We start from the raw sequence: 22277 nt of genomic DNA on the forward strand, positions 1-22277 counted from the left end.
AACCTGCAAGATCTAGAAAAATAACTTATACTCAGCTGCGGGGCGATTTGGTCCAATGGGTGTCGCAGGTCCTGGTCCAGTGCCTCTCATCTTCTTGCGATGCCACCTTCCTGCTTGCTTCATTGCTCCCTGGCATCGCGCTCTGGCACAGACGTACTTCTCTGCCCTGTTGAGGGCAGAGCAAATTCCTGCAGTGCGCAGGAGCTGGGAAAGGTCAGAAAGGCCCAGCGCCTACGCACTGCAGGAATTTGCTATGCAGTCAACAGGGCAGAGAAGTACGCCAGAGCGCAATGCCGGGGAGCCCGTGTGGATGACACAGGGACGCATCATCCACATGAAGCAAGCTGGAGGACGATATTGCAAGAAAATGGGAAGAGTCGGACCAAGATCTGCAACACTCATCGGACCGGACTGCCCCGCAGGTGAGTATAATAAAAGCACACAAAGCCTCGCTGCCGGGAGTAAATGAATTTTATTCCTCATGACAGGCTTTCAGTCATAGGGGTGCAGCTGCCACACTTTCACTCACCGCTCAGTGCATGCATTTTTACATGACAGGTTCCCTTTAAAGGGGTTGTCCCAGAAACAAACACATCTTGAATTATTAAAAATTTTCAAAATTAAATGCATTTTAAAAAACTCCTGTGCTGAGATAAACCGGATTACTTACCAATAATGCTCTTTTAATGAGTCCACGACAGCACCCACTGGAGGTATCGGATCCGCCCCATTTGGAACAGGAAACCCTACAGAAAGATAAAATTCCTCCTCAGTTGTATTTGTACCAGGAGGACCGCCAAGGGTTAGGCAATGTCTTTGTACTTCTAAATATTTACTTATTCATCTTTAGCAGATACACTTTTACTATTGATATCTTAGTAGGGAGGGAAGTGAGCAGGTGCTGTCGTGGACTCATTAAAAGAGCATTACTGGTAAGTAATCCGGCTTTTTACCCTTCGCCACGACAGTACCCACTGGAGAGATTCCAGAGACCATCACCTGGGTGGGATCACCGTGCCAAGGACAGTCCTGTCAAAGCTTAGGTCCGAAGTAGATGAAAGGTCAAGTCTATAGTGATTATAGAAGGTAGGAGTTGACCAAATTGCCGCCTTACATATGGCCTCGATTGGAACGTCTCCCCTCTCGGCCCAGGAGGCTGCCACTGCTCTGGTGGAGTGTGCTCTGATGTTCTCCGGAGGATCTTCATTTTTCGCGGAGTAGGCTAAGAGAATGGCATCCCTGATCCATCGGGATATGGTGCTCTTTGTGACTCCGTATCCCTTCTTACTGCCCTGAAAAGAAATGAACAGAGCCCTACACTGCCTCCAGCTCCTGGACCTCTCAATATATTTTAGGACAGTTCTTCTAACGTCCAAGGTGTGGAATTTCTGCTCCTTCCGGAGTGGAGGGATCTCCAAAGAAGGTCGGGAGGAGTATTTCTTGAGATCTATGGAATTTTGTTACCTTAGGCAGGTATGAGGGGTCTGGTTTTAATATTAACCTATCCTGGTATATCTGAAAAAAGGGTGGGTCTATGGATAGAGCCTGGATATCACTCACTCTCCTAGCAGACGTTAGTGCTACTAAGAGGGCCGTCTTGAGTGACAAGCATTTCAGGGATATCGTGTCGATTGGATCGAAGGGCTCTTCCATAAGGGCGTCTAAGACCAGATATAAGTCCCATGCAGGGATTGCAGGTATGTGAACCGGAGTAATTCGTTTGCAAGCTGTAATAAATCGTGATATCCACTTATTTCCCGCTATATTGTGGCCGTACAGTGCCCCTAGTGCGGACACTTGGACTTTTAGCGTGTTTACCGCCAGGCCCAAGTCCTTCCCTTTCCGTAGAAATTCCAAGATAGGAACTATCGGAATTTCTGTGGTATGAGGAGCTGTAGGAAACTGCAGGAATTTTTTCCATATTCTTGCATAAATCTGGGTAGTGGACTGCTTCCTGCTCTGTAGGAGCGTAGCAATCAGTGACTCAGAAAACCCTCTTGATCTTAGTAGCTGCCTTTCAAATTCCACGCCGTCAAGTGTAAATTGTCCACTTGGGGGTGGAGAAACAGGCCTTGGGAGAGTAGGTTGGGAATTGAAGGGAGAACCCAAGGATCTGATACCGACATGGTTCGTAGCCATGAGAACCATGGTCTCTTGGGCCAGAATGGTGCTATCAAAATTACTCTCGCCTTGTCCTCTCTGATCTTCCGAATGACCTGTGGTAGAAGGATTATCGGAGGGAAGGTATATGCCAGGTTGAATTTCCATGAGGCCTGGAGGGCATCCAGCATGTCCGGATTATCTGACGGGGACAGGGAGGCAAATGCTTTTATCTGTCTGTTCTCTTTCGTGGCAAAGAGGTCCACCTGAGGTTGCCCCCATAGAGCTACTATGTCCTTGAAGATTCGGCGATTGAGGCACCACTCCCCTTGCCGAAGTGTGTGTCGGCTTAAGAAGTCTGCCTCTTGGTTGTTCTCTCCCCTGATATGGAGGGCCGAGAGGGACAACAAATAACTTTCAGCTAAGTTTAAGATTCTTCCTGCAGAAGACATCAGAGTCTCTGATCGAGTATCTCCCTGTCTGTTTATGTAGGCCACTGTGGTGGTGTTGTCCGATAGGATCCTGACATGTCTCTGTTGGAGCTGTGGAAGAAAATGGTGTAGAGCATAATATACCGCCGTCAATTCTTTTAAATTAGACGAGTAGCCCAGCTCATCTCTATTCCACCTTCCTTGACAAAAGCTATTCCCCATATGGCCTCCCCAGCCGTGGGGGCTAGCGTCGGTGGTCAGGATAGACGATGGCACTATAACCCATGGGACTCCTGCGGACAGATGGTTATCCTCTAGCCACCATTCTAGAGAAGCCAAGACATCCTGTGATAAGGTTATCTTGCTCTCGAGGTGACCACTATGTCGCCTGTCCTCTTGGAGGATCTGATGCTGCAGTGTGCGGATGTGATAATGGGCCCACTGGACTGCCGGGGTACAGGAAGAGAGCGACCCCAATAACGACATTGCCCCTCTTAGAGACATACGTGGTCTATTTATGGCTGCCTCCACCTTTCCTTTTATGAGCGTAATCTTTACCTGAGGGAGTAGACATCTCTGGGTTGTGGAGTCTAACTGGAACCCTAAGAACATCTGACGGGAATGCGGAACGAGTCTGGACTTCTGGAAGTTGATGATCCAGCCTAGATCCTGCAAAGATGAGACCGCGTCAGCCACACGTCTCGTACACTGGGTGATCGAGTTCCCGATAATTAGGAAGTCATCAAGGTAAGGCACGATTAGAGTGTCTTTCTGACGAAGATAAGCCATCACCTCTGCCATCACTTTGTTGAAGATCCTTGGCGCTGAAGAGAGGCCGAAAGGCATGGCCGCATATTGAAAATGACGGATCTTGCCTTTGAATACCACCGCGACCCTTAGGTAACTTTGGTATCTATTACGAATAGGAAGAGGATAGTAAGCATCTTTTAAATCAATCCCTGCCATCACACAGTTTGGAAAGAGAAGTTTTAAGGTGGATCTGATTCCATTTTAAACTTATAATTTTTTATAAACGTATTAAGCTTCCTCAAATTTATGATCGTCCTAAATGTACCATCTGGTTTGGAAATTAAAAATAAAGGAGAGTAGAAACCTCTACCCTTTTGTCCATCTGGGACTTCTACTAAAACCCCCTTGGATAGTAGGCTACGAATTTCTACTTCAAGGGCCTTTTGTTGTACTATAGAGTTAAGGCGGGTCATGATAAAGGAATCGTAAGGGATTTGAAGGAATTCTATTTTCATTCCCTCTTTAATTAAACTTAGAAACCATGGACTTGAAGTTATTCGTTCCCATTTTGAGGAAAAAAACCTTAGTCTACCCCCTACTGGGGGGACTGATTTTTCAGTATTTATTTTCCTTTCAGAATGTTGCACCTCTAAACATGCTACCCTTTTGCTTCTCTTCCTTTGTGGGCCATCTAGTTGATCTGTCCGCTTGTCTCCTTCTCCCAAACGGCCGCCTTTTAAAGGCTCTCCTGTAGAAAAGGATAGAAGAATCAGGGAAGGCCTTTCTTCCTTTCTTTTGCTTTGGCGAGTATGTCAAATCTTAGATTTTGATTGCGCGTCCCCCTTCCAGCTCTTCATCCATAGTGCCCTCCTGGCGTTGTTTACAAGACCAGCCGATCTTGCTGTCAGCCGCAGGGTGTCTGCCGATGCATTAATGGAATAGCGGCCCGTAGTTTTTCCCTAGACACCACCTGCTCGATTTGTTGATCTAATTGGTCCAACCATACGAGCATAGACCTGGCGGTGCATGTGCTGGCTACTGCTGGCTTAAAAATGCCTGTGGTAGACTCCCAAGACCTTTTTAATGATGACTCAGCTTTACAGTCTAGCGGGTCCGCCAATAAGCCTGCGTCCTCTACCGGAATAGTAGATTGCTTCGAGGTAGAGGCTACGACGGCATCAACCTTTGGAACCTTGCTCCATTTTAATAGCTCGTCATCGATAAGAGGGTATTTCCTCTTTGAGGCCGATGGGAGAAAACTTCTTTGATCGTGTTTTTCCCATTCTCTCTTTATTAGGGCCTTAACTGCCGGTATTACTGGAAACGTTCTCCTTTTCTTTTCCGCCAACCCCGCAAACATTATTTCTTGTGCGGTTTGGACGCCCTTTGTCTCATCACACCCCATAGTGTTCCTCACGGATTTGACTAGGCTATCCACACTATCTAGGGGAAAACATGAAAGTCCCTCAATGTCTGATGATGATGATGTGAGTGAGGAATCAGAGATTAATCCCTGTTCTTCCTCTGACTCTGAGCTGAGGGTCACTTGTTTTTTGCTCCTTGTCTCTGAGGGAGTACTGGCACGGGTGATAGCCTGTATCTCCTCCCTAATTATGGCCCGAATGTCCTTTGATGATACTGCCGACCCTTGTCTAGTTTCTCTGGTGCAATGCTTACAGAGCTCTTTAGGGTAGGAGTCAGGGAGAGGCTGAGCGCATAAAGTGCATTCTTTTATGTTTGGATTTCTCTTCCTTCTTCGTATGGAAGAGGGGAGACATGCCCAAAGGAGAGGGAGGAGGGAGGAGAGGTCAGCTTAATAGGTAGAGTATATGTATTGCACACTCACCCAGTGAAGCCTTTATTACCGGATCAGATGGCTGAGACCCCCGTCCTGGGTCTTGACTCTTCCACCTCGCTCCTGCGAGCGGTGTCTGTCCTTGTAGCGCGGTCCCTGGAGGAGCTGCCCCCCGCAGAGTCCCCTGCTGGAGCGTGTACTTCCCCTGGAGACGACATGGCTCTTTGCCGCTAGCCCGCGGCGCTTCTTTAAATAGTTCTTCCTTTTGTTTCTTTTCCCGGAAGTCTCTCCTCCCCGGGTTCAGTCGCGCTTCTCAGCCACCATGCCCTGGAAGTTCACCCATTACTTCCGGGGCTTAGGAGCATCCGTGCCGGCCGGCTACCGCGCCGCCGCCATTGTGTGTCTCCTCACGCTGCCGCCACCGCTGCTGCTTTTTTTTTCCTTTTTCTCCTCCGTGCCACTGGCGCACTTACCGCTCCTGCAGCGGCGGCCCCTGCGAACCTGGTGCCACCTGGCGCGCTCCTAGGTGAGACCGGACGGCCCTTCCCGGACCCGGTCATCACCAGCCATCCGTCAGACGAGGGGGGAGCCGTCTAACGGAATCTCCCCCGACGCTGCCTCTGGACCGCAGCCCCTGCCGTTCTCGTGGATACCGCACAGGCGGCGTGCATTTGGCCCAGGTATGTCTTCCTGAAGGATATCCTGAGGTTCCCTGGGAACAGGAAACAAAACTGAGGAGGAGGAAAGGCGGACCGCCCCCTTTTATCTTTCTGTAGGGTTTCCTGTTCCAAATGGGGCGGATCCGATACCTCCAGTGGGTGCTGTCGTGGCGAAGGGTAAAAATCTTATAAATATGCCCCTCCTGTGCACTGTGTAATGGATGTGTCTGACCGTACAGGAAGATCTCCTGAGTGGGGAAGGGCAAGTAAAGAGTCAGTTGTGATCCCCTGCTGTAATATCTGCACCTTCCTTCGCTTCCCCCCTGCCCAGGAGCTGTGGTATGATCAGACCATGTTCCTGTACGGTCAGACACAGCCATTACACAGTACACAGCAGGGGCACATTTAGAAGATTATCTCAGCACAGGAATATATATATTTTTTTTAACACATCCAATTGTGGAAGTTATTAATATTCCAAGATGTATTTATTAAAATCAACTTTAAAAAGAATCTTGTTTGTGTGAAAACCCGTTTAAGTATCCTTAAAATGTAAAACATAATACAAGTGAAGTGAAGTATTACGGTACTTCAAATTTTGCCTAGAAAATATCAGCAATTACTCAAAATCCCTCTAACATACCGAGCATATGTAATTGTCAATTAAACTGAAGCAAAAGCCCCCAGTAGAAGGGTTAGCTGAAAGAAAAATAATAAAAGCAGCTTCCAGCAAAAAACCTCATCAATTACCAAACTCTATTTGCAATTGGCCTTTTATAAACTGTGTATGTATTAATCGCCGTTTTCACTCATGATCTGTGCTGTCCTGTCCACTTCTGCAAGTGGCACTAATTCAGACTACCTGGATCAAGTAGCAAGATTCACACAGAGAAATTAAAATCTTGTGTGTGATGACATGGTACAAGAGAGGTTTAGAAAGGTGAGGATCCTGGGACAAGACTGATTGGCAAGTGTATGAAGACATGGAAACAGTACATCATGTCTATTGCAGCAGGACTATGATAACATTTTAGGTGGAAAAGCTGCTTAAATAAGGACAAAGTTACGATCATGGTTTATAAAGCTCAAATTATTGTTTCCCGTTTTAGGAAATTTTTAAATTCAGATATCACGACACCCTGAATTACATGTTATCATCCTAAGTATTAACATAATTATCCATCAAATATAGGAGTATTGAGAATATTTGGCACATTTTCTGAGTGAAAATAAACAGTTGAAATTACACGGCATTGCTTACCATCATCCAACGTAATGTCCTGCAAGCCAATAGACTGGAAGTTAAGATCACCATCCTCAGGCTCAGGTTTCACAGACAGAGAAGTGTCATCATGGTGGAATGGAGAAGAGTCCTGAACTACATGGTGCCCGAGAGTGACAGTGTGGGAAAGGCTACCCAGTCCAGGACTATGGGATTGAGAAGGCAGTTGTCCAGAATGAACCAGAGGGGTGGGAGATGGTGATGAAGCCTTTACAGTTGATGTTGGTGATTCATATGGAACCGGCTGTACTTGAGGAGAAGATGGACTAGACAGTGGTGAGTGTGTTAATGAATTTGAATTAGGATTGGTAAGGGAAGAGGTAGGACCTGGTTTTGTCAGGTGAAAAGAAACAGAAGGAAGCTGAAGTGGTAGATGCCCAATCGACGGACTTGTTGAAGATGATGGAATGGTACTTTGACCAGTGTTTGGACAAGAGTAACCAATCTGCTGGAGATGTGATGATTGCGTTGCGTGGATCAATGAATCAAGGATGGCAGGAGATGAGGTGGAAGGACTTAATCTTGATGTATGATACTGCATCATTGCCAAGGACTGATTGTCGTGGTTGACCAAGTGAGGAATACCTGCTTCTTGCTGAAATGGCAGTGCATCATACTCCTGAGCAGGGACTGAATTCAACGGAAGACTGGACTGTCCACTGTATATTACACTAGACTGCATAGATGAATAGGAAGACCTGGTGGGAGAAGCTGATACACGATACGATTGCTGTAATGTTGGAGGGAGGCATTCTGCTCTCCCATTCAAGTTCCTACCTTGTGTAAGGCGGGGAACTCCATGATTCACCAGGGATGGGTATGTAGGCTGAGAAGGGCATCCTAGATTTCGATCCAAAGTGGACATGAGATTATCATGGTTAGGTCTCTGATCTGCAGAAGATCTATCGGAGTGCAGGGATTGCTGATTAGAAACACTCACTACAAGGGGCAGAGATCCAGAAGATGTTAATGGTAGATCTTCTTCTTCGGTGTGTTCTCTTTTAGGTATAACTGTTAAAAAATAAAAAACAAGAAATATTTCAGAATGTACGTGCAAAGCAGATGCTTTATAAAATAATCCAAGTTTATGAAATGTAAGACAAGCTGTCCTGATGAGGAGGTCGGTTTGACCTTGATACACATTGACTTTTCTACCTAAATGGGGAAGAATCTTTCAATTCCATCATGGAGTCTAGCTTGTCAGTAAGGACTGGGAGGAGTGCAGCATTCACCAGGTATTATTTCACAAGCAACAACCCAGATTTCACCAACCGAATGAAAGTGAATTCAGTCTAAAGGTCACCAGCAGCAAACTCGCATCACCTACTATAGGAATGTCAGGTGTTGTGTCCTAACCACGACAAGGTGAGAGTCGGTATAGCGGAGGAAAAGCGAACATACCATCTTTTGTTTTGTGCGGACAGGCATTTCATTTTTTTTTTTTTTTTTTTTTTTACAGTATCTATGAAATATAACAGTCAAATAAATTTAGCTTCCACTTTTTAGATAAGATGCAATTAAAACTTAGAAAATAAAAAACCTCATGCCTCATTCATTCGTTTTCTTAGTAAATTATTTTCTCCAGCATTTTTTAAAACTCATATTAGTGGTTGCCAGGGATTTAAAAGGGGTTGTCCATTACTAGGACAGCCCCTTCTTGATCTGAATGTTTGGCCCTATGAATATAAGAACACCTATACTCCACTCTTGTGCCATTCCAGCGGTGTCTGCACTTGTGAGCCTTGTCAGTGCGGGCATCATTGCCTCTTCTTTTGGACATCTACATAATCAAAAGTAAGGGAGAGCTGTGGCTGGCCACTCACTTCCTCTTAATTACTAATACGTCCGAAGGGGAGGGCAGTGATGACAGCGTTGATTCAGTGCAGGGTTCAAGTGTCATTATAACCGCATGTGAAGCCAAGGGACACAAGTTCCGTCACTGCTGGAACGGCGCCGGCATGAGAAGGGAGTATAAGTGTTTTTATTTTCACGGGGGCAAACATTCAGATTAAAAAGGGGCTATCCTAGTAGAATTGATGTCCTATCCACAAGCAGGCCATCAATGTTCTTACATTGGGTGGGTTGTTAAATACCAAGCAACCAGATCGCTCAGCTGAAATCTGATCCGGCGGCAGCCAGATACAAGGGAGGCACAGGGCAGAATACAACAACCTTGTTCATTGCTTAGCGGTACTACATCTGGGCAATAAAAATGAAAAAAGCATATATAGAATGGGAGGAATAGGGCTAAGTGACAGCACATGTGAAAAAGACTTGGGTATACTAATAGATCACAGACTGAATATGAGTCAACAGTGTGATGCAGCAGCAAAAAAGGCAAATGCAATTCTAGGATGTATTAACAGAAGCATACAGTCTAGATCACGTGAAGTCATTATTTCCCTCTACTCCTCTTTGGTCAGACCTCATCTGGAATATTGTGTCCAGTTTTGGGCACCACATTTTAAAAAAGACATCAACAAACTGGAGCAAGTTCAGAAAAGAGCGACCAGAATGGTGACTGGTCTGCAAACCCTGTCTTATGAGGAAAGGTTGCAGGATTTGGGAATGTTTAGTTTGCAAAAGAGAAGACTGAGAGGAGACTTAATAGCTGTCTACAAATATCTAAAGGGCTGTCACATTGTAGAAGGATCAACTTTATTCTCATTTGCACAAGGAAAGACTAGAAGCAATGGGATGAAACTGAATGTGTTGTCTTCCAGGTGCAAAAATTAAAGATGTGTCTGACAGGATATCAGGACTCTTCAGACCTACAGATGACTACCCATTCCTGCTACTACATGTGGGGACAAATGACACTGCAAGAAACGACCTGGAAACCATCTGCAGAGACTTTGAAGACTTAGGCAAGAAAGTGAAAGAACTGGGAGCGCAGGTGGTCTTCTCTTCCATCCTCCCAGTGGATGGCCATGGAACAAGGAGGTGGAATAAGATTCTGCAGGTGAACAACTGGCTACGTCGATGGTGCCATCAGCAACGATTTGGATTTCTGGATCACGGAGTGAACTACTTATACGATGGACTACTTGCTAGAGATGGGGTGCACCTTACGAAGACTGGAAAGCATGTATTTGGAAGTCGCCTTGCTACACTTGTAAGGAGAGCTTTAAACTAGAACAACATGGGAAGGGAAGCAAAAGACCAGAAAAAGCCATACACCTGACAAATGCTATTGAGAACTCTGCTATTAGAAGTGGAAAGGAAGAACAAAGACGAAAGAATCTAGTTAATAAAAATATTGGAGAAAGAGAAACCAATCACAAACTAAAATGTTTCTATACTAATGCACAAAGCATGGGCAACAAACAAGGAGAATTGGAACTACTAACACAGGAAAAGAAATATGATGTCATTGGAATCACTGAAACTTGGTGGGACAATACACATGATTGGAATACAAGACTAGAAGGATACAACTTATTTGCAAGAAACAGACTTGATAAACGAGGAGGGGGTGTCGCATTGTATGTTAGAAACGCGTATATCTGCACAGAGATTGAAGCTTCAGAGACTGGGAGTTCTGTGGAAACTGTTTGGGTAAGAATACAAGGACAGAACAATGGAAAGGACACCATTGTAGGCATTTACTACAGGCCGCCTGTGCAAGCTGAAGATATGGATGAACTCTTTATGCATCAAATGGCCAAGTTCTCCAAAAAATATGACATAGTTGTCATGGGAGATTTCAACTATCCAGACATTTGTTGGGAATCTCTCTCAGGCAAAACTAACAGGTCAAGGAAATTCTTATCCTCTCTTGCTGACAACTTTATCTTCCAAAAGGTAGGGGAGAAAACAAGGGGAACTGCTACCTTGGATCTAATCCTTATAAACAGGGAGGAAATGGTTGAGGAGGTAAAAGTGGCTGGGACCCTAGGAGGTAGCGACCATGCTATTTTAGAATTTTGGATAACTAGAGGCGGAAGACCTGTGAAGACTCAGACGTCAAGGTTAGATTTCAGAAAGGCAGATTTTAAGGGATTCAGAAAGAGAATTGGAGGGATCCAATGGCTGGATATCCTTAAAGACAAAAATGTCCAGGAAGGATGGGAAATCTTGAAAAATGAAATTCTCAAAGCACAGTTGTTAACAATTCCGAAAAGAGGGAAGAATAGGAAGCAGTTAAGGAAACCAGGATGGATGAACACAGAACTTAAGCACATGCTAAAAAGGAAGAAAAAAATGTTTATAAAATGGAAAGAGGGAGGCATATCTAAAGAAGAATATAATGCTGTCTGCAGAACCTGCAGGGCACAAATCAGATTAGCTAAAGCTGAAAATGAATTGAGGCTTGCAAGAGATGTGAAAAGCAATAATAAAGGATTTTGGGGATATGTCAAAAGTAAAAGAAAAGTCAAAGATGCTATAGGATTTTTACAGGATGAAAATGATGAAATGGTAAGACAGGATGTTGAGAAGGCTGAACTTTTAAATTCCTATTTTGCATCTGTTTTCTCTCAGAAAGGAAATGTAACATCAACTGTTATTCACTGTCCTATTAAGGGAATAGAAGAATCCAGGATATCTATAAACAGAAAGATAGTGAGGAAACACTTAGCTAGCCTAAATGAATTCAAGTCTCCAGGTCCAGATGAATTACACCCCAGAGTACTGAAGGAGATAGCAGAAGAAATTTTTGAACCCCTCTCTATAATCTTTGAAAATTCTTGGAGAACAGGAGAAGTGCCAGAAGACTGGAGAAGAGCAAATGTTGTTCCTATCTTCAAAAAGGGGAAGAAGGTGGACCCAGGTAACTATAGGCCGGTGAGTCTGACTTCTATACCAGGAAAGATCTTTGAACAAATTATTAAACAACATGTATGTCAATACCTGGATAAGAATGAAGTGATTAAACAGAGTCAGCATGGGTTTGTAACTAATAAGTCATGTCAGACTAACTTAATTTCCTTCTATGATGGTATCACTGATTGGGTGGATCAAGGAAATGCTGTAGATATAGTATATCTTGACTTCAGCAAAGCATTTGACAAAGTCTCTCATACAATCCTTATTGAAAAAATGATTAAGTATGGAATGGACAAGGCAACTGTTAAGTGGATTCATAACTGGCTTAGTGATCGGACCCAAAGAGTGGTCGTAAATGGCTGCACATCCAGTTGGAAGAATGTCTCAAGTGGGGTACCACAGGGCTCTGTCCTGGGCCCTGTATTGTTCAACATCTTTATCAACGATTTAGATGAAGGAATTAAGGGTAAACTGATTAAATTTGCTGATGACACAAAGCTAGGAGGGATAGCTAATACTAGAGAAGAGAGAGAGAGGATTCAAAAAGATTTAAATAAACTGGAGAAGTGGGCAGCAACTAACAGAATGGTTTTTAACAGGGAGAAATGCAAAGTACTACATCTGGGCAATAAAAATGGAAAAAGCATATATAGAATGGGAGGAATAGGGCTAAGTGACAGCACATGTGAAAAAGACTTGGGTATACTAATAGATCACAGACTGAATATGAGTCAACAGTGTGATGCAGCAGCAAAAAAGGCAAATGCAATTCTAGGATGTATTAACAGAAGCATACAGTCTAGATCACGTGAAGTCATTATTTCCCTCTACTCCTCTTTGGTCAGACCTCATCTGGAATATTGTGTCCAATTTTGGGCACCACATTTTAAAAAAGACATCAACAAACTGGAGCAAGTTCAGAAAAGAGCGACCAGAATGGTGACCGGTCTGCAAACCCTGTCTTATGAGGAAAGGTTGCAGGATTTGGGAATGTTTAGTTTGCAAAAGAGAAGACTGAGAGGAGACTTAATAGCTGTCTACAAATATCTAAAGGGCTGTCACATTGTAGAAGGATCAACTTTATTCTCATTTGCACAAGGAAAGACTAGAAGCAATGGGATGAAACTGAATGGGAGGAGACACAGATTAGATATTAGAAAAAACTTTTTGACAGTTAGAGTGATCAATGAGTGGAACAAGCTGCCACGAGAAGTGGTGAGTTCTCCTTCAATGGAAGTCTTCAAACAGAGGCTGGACAGACATCTGACTGGGATGATTTAGCGAATCCTGCTTTGAGCAGGGGGTTGGACCAGATGGCCCAGGAGGTCCCTTCCAACTCTACAATTCTATGATTCTATGATTCTATGAATGGGAGGAGACACAGATTAGATATTAGAAAAAACTTTTTGACAGTTAGAGTGATCAATGAGTGGAACAGGCTGCCACGAGAAGTGGTGAGTTCTCCTTCAATGGAAGTCTTCAAACAGAGGCTGGACAGACATCTGACTGGGATGATTTAGCGAATCCTGCTTTGAGCAGGGGGTTGGACCAGATGGCCCAGGAGGTGACGGTCACAAGGGGGCATTCTCTGTATCTGGAGGAGAGAAGGTTTATTCCCCACTCCCTTCCCTCCCTTCCTACCTGCCTTTCCCTACACTGTTTATTTCTAAAAAAAACAATAAAATTATATGAAAACAAGGGGGCATTCTCTGCGTCTGGAGGAGAGAAGCTTTTTCCACCAACATAGAAGAGGATTCTTTACTGTTAGGGCAGTGAGAATCTGGAGTTCCCTGCCTGAGGAGGTGATAATGGTGAACTCAGCCGAAGGGTTCAAGAGAGGCCTGGATGTCTTCCTGGAGTGTAACGATATTGTATCTTACAGTTATTGTTAGGTTCTTTAGAAGGACGTAGATCTGGGGATTTATTCTGACAGAATTTTATAGGCTGAACTGGATGGTCTAATGTCTTTTTTCGGCCTTACTACGACTGTTAAGCCCCTAACAACCCCTTTAATATTTTATTTATTTTAGCAAAACCAGCCTCATACTTTGTAGAACTGATATGAGAGTAGTCTAATAAATGGTGAAATGATAGGAAGGCTTATAAACATTTTCTATAAATAAGTGTAAAGGACATGTAATGCTAACAATAATATTAGCTTGATTTACTGGGGTAATCAATGGGAAACTATACTGGTGATAAAAGACAACCCTTCTAATTGTAATGCTAATGCAAACACATGCTAAGGAAATTTGCAGGACTAAGGCTGGTTTCACACTAGCGTTTGATCGCGCAGCGCATCGTGCGCACGCGCAATGTTCCCCTATCTTTAACATGGTGATCGCAGGGTCTTGCGAATGTACGCGCTCATCAGCGTTTAGCGTGCGCTGCGCATTTTACAGGTGTGCACCCAGACGCGCCGAACGCTACATGTTGCATTTTTTGTTCCGCCTACATACTTAAAAAAATCGCGCGCGCACGTGTGTGCTCGGTGTGCGCCCAAAAATAGCATTACAGTCTATGTGATCGCTGAAGAGCGCTTGGCACCGCGCACGTCAGCGCCTTGTGCTCGCACGCGCTTTGCGTAAACAATGTCTAGACGCTTGTCTAAAACTCCCCCTAAACAAGCAACATTGTTTGGGAGGATTGCAGAAAAAAGAAGGTGTCTTCAGGGTCAGACAATTACTCTACAGACAGCCTTGCAGAGAGCAGACAAAAGCCCAGAAGAGCCTTCCAAGTGTGGATTCAAGCTTCAGGAGCCAAAATGTGAGTATTCTTCAACATAATGTCTGTGTGTCCGGTACAATTTTATAATGTACTAATGTATTTTTTATTTTCATTTCAGCATGTCTGCTTCTGGATCGGTCTATTCGCCATCTCGGCAAGAACTGGCCCAAGCTGATCGTGAGGTGAGAATCTTGCTGCCTTTGGTAAGTATAGCTGCCTCTAGAAATGTGTTTTAATTTTTTATTTCTTTACAGACATCGGACATGGGCAGTGAAGATGGAGTGCAGGAGCAGTCTGAGCGGGAGCAGCGTAGTCAAGTCGTGGCGAGGAGACGCAATGTGAGTATATAATGTGCCTTTTTTTTCTGTCTTTATTTTCATCTTTTATCTTGCTTCTTCTCTGTTTCATTTTCTATATTTTTCATTCTCCAAAGTCCAAAATTACAAACATTCTAATATATTTCTTTTTTTCTAGGTTCCACAACGGGATGACGAAGAAGTCTACATCGACAACGAGCACCTGATCCGCCTCGCTGAGGAGCGTATCCCGTTGTGGGACAGCCATGACCAGCAGTACAAAGACACAGTGGTGACCCGGCAGCTCTGAAATGAGGTGGCCGCAGCGATGATGGATGGCTGGGACAGTGCCTCTGCAGCTTCCAAAAGGGCGTTCAGTAAGTATAAATATGCTCTGTGATACTGCATTGATTTTTTGTCCTAATGGTGCTGGTGTTTTTTTGGCAAGATATATTCTTGCCTTAAAAACACCAATGCCATGTGGCAAACTGTGATTGATTTTGGTCTTCAACTGCTGCATTGATTGATGGTCCTCATGGTGCTGGTGCTTTTTTGGCAAGATATATTCTTGCATTGAAAACACCAATGCCATGTGGCACACTGTGATTGATTTTGGTCTTCAACTGCTGCATTGATTTATGGTCCTGATGGTGCTGGTGTTTTTTTGGCAAGATATATTCTTGCCTTAAAAACACCAATGCCATGTAGCACACTGTGATTGATTTTGGTCTTCAACTGCTGCATTGATTTATGGTCCTCATGGTGCTGGTGCTTTTTTGGCAAGATATATTGTAGTGAAAAGTTCAATCTGTTGTGTGTGCTGATAATTAAGTTGCCTTAAGTGCATTTTATAATTTTTTTTTAAATTTTTTTTTCCCCAACAGTGAACAAAATACGCACACGTTGGTGCTCGATGAAGGACCGCTTCAACACTGATGGATGGGGATGAGGAAAAAGCCAATATGCTAAATGACTTTTTTTCAACAGTATTTACACAAGAAAATCCCATGACGGATAACGTGATCAGGGATAAAAATTCTCCGTTAAATGTCACCTGCTTAACCCAGCAGGAAGTACGGAGGCGTCTAAAAATCACTAAAATTGACAAATCCCCGGGGCCCGGATGGGATACACCCCCGAGAACTGCAGGAATTAAGCACAGTCATAGATAGACCATTATTTTTAATCTTTAAAGATTCCATAATAACAGGGTCTGTACCACAGGACTGGCGTATAGCAAATGTGGTGCCAATATTTAAAAAGGGCACAAAAACTGAACTTGGAAATTATAGGCCAGTAAGTTTAACCTCAACTGTGGGTAAAATCCTGGAGGGTTTTCTAAGAGATACTATACTGGAGTATCTGTGTCATGATCTGAAGTGATCTGGCGGTTTTGAGGGCACGGAGTGAGCTTTTTTCCCTTTTGGCAAGTTGCCAAGGTGACTTGACTGTCCCCGGTGGTGGTTAGTGGTATCGCACCTTAGGTTTTCGGTTTAGGGTTCTCTGTGATTATGATTCAGGTGTGGGGCTCTATAGATGAGTCTCAGGGTGTGTAGTCACGGTTGGTGATACTGATTCATTCATTGATTCTGAGTTGGTGAGAGCCTGGTGGAAGGATGGAGCTGAGGAGGAGTCCGGCGCAGCTTAGCCAGGGGGGACGTGTGTCAGCTATGGTGTCTGGACGAAGGGCTGGCATGGCGTGGTGGGGTCGCAGTGATGGTGTCGGCAGGAAGTGTCTGCATGGACTGGTGGAGTGGCGACTATGGAGAGTGGCACTCACCATGTGGGACTTGGCTGCTGAGCTGGACTCAAGCATGCTTGCCTTCGTGGCAGAAGCTGAACTCATCTCTGGGACTCTGTTACTAAGCAGCAGCAACTGGTGGTGGACTCGGCTCCAAGGCTTCACTATGGTGAAGGATCCTGTTTATGGTGATGGATCCGGGTGGAGGAGAAGACGCACGCAGGTGGAGGGCTCTGTTGTAGGAGCATAAGCACAGAGCATAAAGCTAAGTGGTGTTTCCCCTGTATTGTCGCTTTCCCTCATGTGTGTTGTTAGTGCAGTGGTGGGATTAGTTTCTGCACCGACCCATTCCCTAGTGAGGGTTTAGGGTCAGGGTGAGCAAGGGTGCTGAGGTACGCGTGCGGCGCCCAGTGCGGAACCGGCATAGGGAACGTTAGGAGTGCAGGGACACTGGCTCAGGGGAGCTCAGGAGGTCTCCACTTCCCCTTTTCCCTATCGCAGGGCCCACCATTGTTAATGTTTCCCAGGTCCCCCTTATTATTTAAATTCGCCGTACTGGAGGCGGGGTTTCCAGAATTTATATTAACGTGTAATACCTAAATTCGCCAGGTGGAGGCGGTGTATCCATCTGCACGTTTTATTATTTAAATTCGCCCTACTGGAGGCGCTGTATCCAGGGTCACGTGTGTTATGGGTTCACCTTGCGGAAACATCTGGGTCCACACACACGCGTGACCATGACAATCTGGAGAAGAATAACCTTATGACCCAATATCAACATGGGTTTACAAGGGACCGTTCCTGTCAGACTAATCTGATAAGCTTTTATGAAGGGGTAAGTTCCGGACTGGACCAAGGGAATGCAGTGGACGTGGTGTACATGGACTTTTCAAAAGCTTTTGATACGGTGCCACACAAAAGGTTGATACATAAAATGAGAACAATGGGGATAGGGGAAAATATGTGTAGGTGGGTTAAGAGCTGGCTCAGGGATAGGAAACAAAGGGTGGTTATTAATGGAGCACACTCGGACTGGGTCACGGTTAGCAGTGGGGTACCACAGGGGTCAGTTTTGGGCCCGCTTTTTAACATATTTATTAATGACCTTGTAGGGGGCATAGAGAGTAGAATTTCAATATTTGCAGATGACACTAAACTCTGCAGGGTAATCAATACAGAGGAGGACAATTTTATATTACAGGAGGATTTATGTAAACTAGAAGCTTGGGCTGATAAATGGCAAATGAGCTTTAATGGGGATAAATGTAAGGTCATGCACTTGGGTAGAACGAACAAGATGTATAATTATGTGCTTAATTGTAAAACACTGGGCAAAACTGTCACTGAAAAAGACCTGGGTGTATGGGTGGACGACAAACTCACATTTAGCGGCCAGTGTCAGGCAGCTGCTGCAAAGGCAAATAAAATAATGGGATGCATTAAAAGAGGCATAGATGCTCATGAGGAGAACATAATTTTACCTCTATATAAGTCACTAGTGCGACCACACTTAGAATATTGTGTACAGTTCTGGTCTCCGGTGTATAAGAAAGACATAGCTGAACTGGAGCGGGTGCAGAGAAGAGCGACCAAGGTTATTAGGGAACTAGGGGGTCTGCAATACCAAGACAGGTTATTACACTTGGGGTTATTTAGTTTGGAGAATCGAAGGCTTAGGGGTGATCTTATTACAATGTATAAATATATGCAGGGACAATACCAAGACCTTTCTAATGATCTTTTTACTCTTAGACCTGTGACGGGGACAAGGGGGCATCCTCTACATCTGGAGGAAAGAAGGTTTAAGCATACTCACAGACGCGGATTCTTTACTGTAAGAGCAGTGAGACTATGGAACTCTGCCATATGATGTTGTAATGAGTGATTCCCTACTAAAATTTAAGAAGGGCATGGCGGAACACCTTAGTCCTGAGCAACAGCTGAGTGTGTTACGGGCCTGCAACACTGCTTACTTGCAGGCTATGCAGCAGAATCGGTATGTTCAGCAGTCAGTGGTGTCATTTCCAACAGTTCCACCGCTGACTCGCTTCACCACACTACCGACTTCTGCTGCATACCACTGCACGGCCACCTGCATTCCCAGCGAAGCCGGACACCACTACACCACCCCAAGTCTGAGTGCTGCTGGACACTCCTCCGCCACCACCACTATGTCAAGCGCTGCTCCTGTATGGAGCACCACTACCGCCAAAGCACCACCAGCTTGGAGCCAAACCACCACAGAACCTGCTTAGGCCACTGACCCCACCAGTCAACACCAAAGGAGCACCGCCAGCACTCCTCAGCAACAGAGCACCGCCAGCACTCCTCAGCAACAGAGCACAGCCAGCACTCCTCAGCAACAGAGCACAGCCAGCACTCCTCAGCAACAGAGCACAGCCAGCACTCCTCAGCAACAGAGCACAGCCAGCACTCCTCAGCAACAGAGCACCGCCAGCACTCCTCAGCAACAGAGCACCGCCAACACTCCTCAGCAACAGAGCACCGCCAGCACTCCTCAGCAACAGAGCACCGCCAGCACTCCTCAGCAACAGAGCACCACCAGCACTCCTCAGCAAAAGAGCACCGCCAGCACTCCTCAGCAAAAGAGCAGCGGCAGCACTTCACATAAAAGGAGCACCACCACCGCTCCTCATCAAAGGAGCACCACCACCACTCCTCATCGAAAGATAACTGCCACCAATCCTCCTCCTCGGAGTCTCCAAAGAACTTTGCCCGAGATCCCAGACAGACAGCCTCCTGCTCGGAGCACCGACCCAACGTTCTCCCCTTCTAGGAGCACCGCCACTGCCACTTCCAGCAGCACCGCCACCACAGAGCAGCAAAGTGGGGATCCGCATTCCTTTTTTTACAGGGCAATGCCACAGTCCACAGTTACCAGGCAGCCAACAAAAGTAAGGCGTTCACAGGCTGCCAGTTGGTCTGGGCAGGATATTCCTGCGCCAAAGAAACATGGATTTTTGTGAGTACTCACTGTAAAATCCTTTTCTCCGAGACGCTCATTGGGGGACACAGAGACTGTGGGGTGTGTGCTACTGCCGTCTGGAGGCTGACACTAGGCATACAAAAAACAAGTTAGCTCCTCCTCCACCGCATACACCCTCGCCCCTATAGCGGGCGGAAACCAGTTTAGTGCAAAAGCAGTAGGAGGACATACAAAAATTAGCCTTAATGCAATAAATCATATGTCTGAAAAAAGGATCACCCTGTCTTAAACAAGAAAATATGTTAAATAATAAGTATGAGCCAACTGGCTATCAGGGTGGGTGCTGTGTCCCCCAATGAGCGTCTCGGAGAAAAGGATTTTACGGTGAGTACTCACAAAAATCCATGTTTCTCCTTCGTCTCATTGGGGGACACAGAGACTGTGGGACGTCCTAAAGCAGTCCCTGGGTGGGATAACACTCACCGATCCAAGCCGCATGCTTTCCTGTTTAAAGGTGTGCCACTGCTGCTTGGAGAATTTTTCTGCCCAGGCTCGCATCTGACGAAGCCTGAGTATGCACACTGTAATGTTTACAAAAAGTGTGCAGGCTGGCCCAGGTTGCTGCCTTGCATACCTGTTCTGCCGAAGCCTGGTGCCGAAGCGCCCACGAGGCTCCCACTGCCCGAGTAGAGTGCGCCCTTACTCCAGCTGGAACTGGCGTGCCTCTAATACGGTAAGCCTCCTGAATGGTTAGGCGAATCCATCTGGCTATGGTTGACCGTGAGGCTGCGAGGCCCTTCCTGCGCCCTTCGGGGATCACAAACAACGAATCCGTCTGGCGGAAAGGTGCTGTCCTCGACACGTATCTCCTGAGAGCTCTTACCAGATCCAATGTGTGGAGCGCCTTTTCCACCCTGTGAACTGGCGCTGGACAGAAAGAAGGCAACACAATGTCCTCATTAATATGGAACGAGGACACCACCTTTGGTAAAAAAGGTGGCGGAGGCGTAAGGACTACCTTGTCCTTAAAAAAGGTCAGGAAAGAGGCTCTACAAGATAATGCTCCCAACTCCGATACTCGCCTAATGGATGTTATGGCTACCAGGAACACAACCTTTCTGGATAGATATGCCAATGAAACATCCTGTAGTGGCTCAAACGGAGCCTCCTGTAGTACCGACAGGACCAGATTAAGATCCCAGGCCTCCAATGGTGCTCTGAAGGGAGGTACTAAATGAACGACCCCCTGCAGGAACGTTCTGACCTGCAAATTGGTAGCGATCTTTCGGTGAAACAGGACCGACAGGGCCGATATCTGTCTTCTAAGGGAACTTGGCGCCAAACCTGCGTCTAGGCCAGACTGAAGGAAAGCCAGTATGTTGGGCACAGAGAAGGACAATGGCAGAACCCCGTGTTCCCGACACCACTGGAAGAAAACCTTCCAAGTGTTATAATAGATCCTTGCCGAGGCTGGCTTTCGGGCCCTTACCATTGTCGCGACTACCTCGCGCCCAAACCCCGCCTGGGTCAGCACCCAAGATTCAATGGCCACGCCGTCAAACGCAGGGCCCCTAAGTTCGGGTGGCAGATCGGTCCCTGGGACAGTAAATCTGGTCGTTCCGGTAGCCGCCATGGTACGTCTGCGATGAGCTGTACCAGATCCGCGTACCATGCCCGTCGGGGCCAATCCGGGGCCAGCAGAATTGCCGGAACCCCCTCTGTCTTGATCTTCCTGATAACCCTGGGGAGAAGTGGCAGCGGCGGGAACACGTATGGGAGCCGAAATTGGTTCCAGGGTATCACCAATGCGTCCGCTGCGATTGCTTGCGGATCCTGAGACCGGGCGACAAACACGCCCACTTTGGCGTTCTTCCTGGAGGCCATCAAGTCCACGTCTGGTGTTCCCCAGCGCTGGCAAATCTGCTGGAACACCTCGGGATGTAGTGACCACTCCCCGGCCGTGATGTCCTGGCGGCTTAGGAAATCCGCTGCCCAATTCTCGACGCCTGGAATGTGAACCACTGAAATCATCGAGTGGCTCCTCTCGGCCCAGCGGAGCACATGTCCCACCTCGCGCATGGTTGCCCTGCTGCGTGTGCCCCCCTGGTGATTCACGTACACCACTGCCGTGGCGTTGTCCGACTGAATCCGAATCGGGTATCCTGCTAGCACGTGTTGGAACTGCTGGAAGGCCAACCGTATTGCTCGAATCTCCAACAGATTGATAGGGAGCCGAGCTTCCTGAGGCGAACACTGCCCCTGTGCCGTGTAGTGGCGAAAGATTGCTCCCCAACCGGAGAGACTCGCATCGGTCGTGATCAGGCTTTCCCTGCAGAAGCGACCGATCGCGTGTCCACCATTGAAGAGTCTGTCGGACCTGAGAGGACAACCTGCACGGGTGATCGAGTGAGAACGGGCTCCTGTCCCAAGCCGCTAACAGGGCATGCTGCAGGGGGCGGAGATGAAACTGAGCAAACGGGATTGCTTCCATCGCTGCCACCATCCTGCCCAGGACCCCCATCCCGAATCGGATAGTATGGAGGCCTGGCTGTTGAAGTTTTCGAGCTCCCTGTCAGAGTGCCCGAGCCTTGTCCTGAGGGAGAATTACCAATCCCTGGGAGGTATCGAATATCATCCCTAGGAAAACAATCCTCTGGGCCGGCGTGAGGAATGATTTCTTCCTGTTGATCATCCATCCTAGACGAGACAAGGTATCCAGTGTGATGGTGACACTCTCCTCGCACGCTGGACGGGACGGGCCCTTTACCAGAAGGTCGTCCAG

The 22277-nt window shown here is 46.3% G+C and overlaps 1 protein-coding gene across 2 annotated transcripts in view; it reads right to left on the reverse strand.

Annotated features, from left to right (window-relative positions):
• NFATC3 (nuclear factor of activated T cells 3) overlaps positions 1-22277 on the reverse strand; it is a 387290-nt gene that overhangs the window by 62439 nt on the left and 302574 nt on the right. The window contains exons 9-10 of one of the 2 annotated variants that reach the window (XM_073550790.1): positions 6997-8028; positions 671-746 (exon numbers count right to left, since the gene is read on the reverse strand). In XM_073550790.1, the coding sequence (XP_073406891.1) occupies positions 671-746; positions 6997-8028 (1108 nt within the window). The remainder of the gene's footprint in view (positions 1-670; positions 747-6996; positions 8029-22277) is intronic. The other variant, XM_073550789.1, reaches the window with a different exon arrangement.

Source organism: Dendrobates tinctorius, unplaced genomic scaffold (assembly GCF_039654945.1).
Source record: "Dendrobates tinctorius isolate UK_male_01 unplaced genomic scaffold, ASM3965494v1 ptg000170l, whole genome shotgun sequence".
In the NCBI taxonomy this organism is placed as follows: Eukaryota; Metazoa; Chordata; class Amphibia; order Anura; family Dendrobatidae; genus Dendrobates; species Dendrobates tinctorius.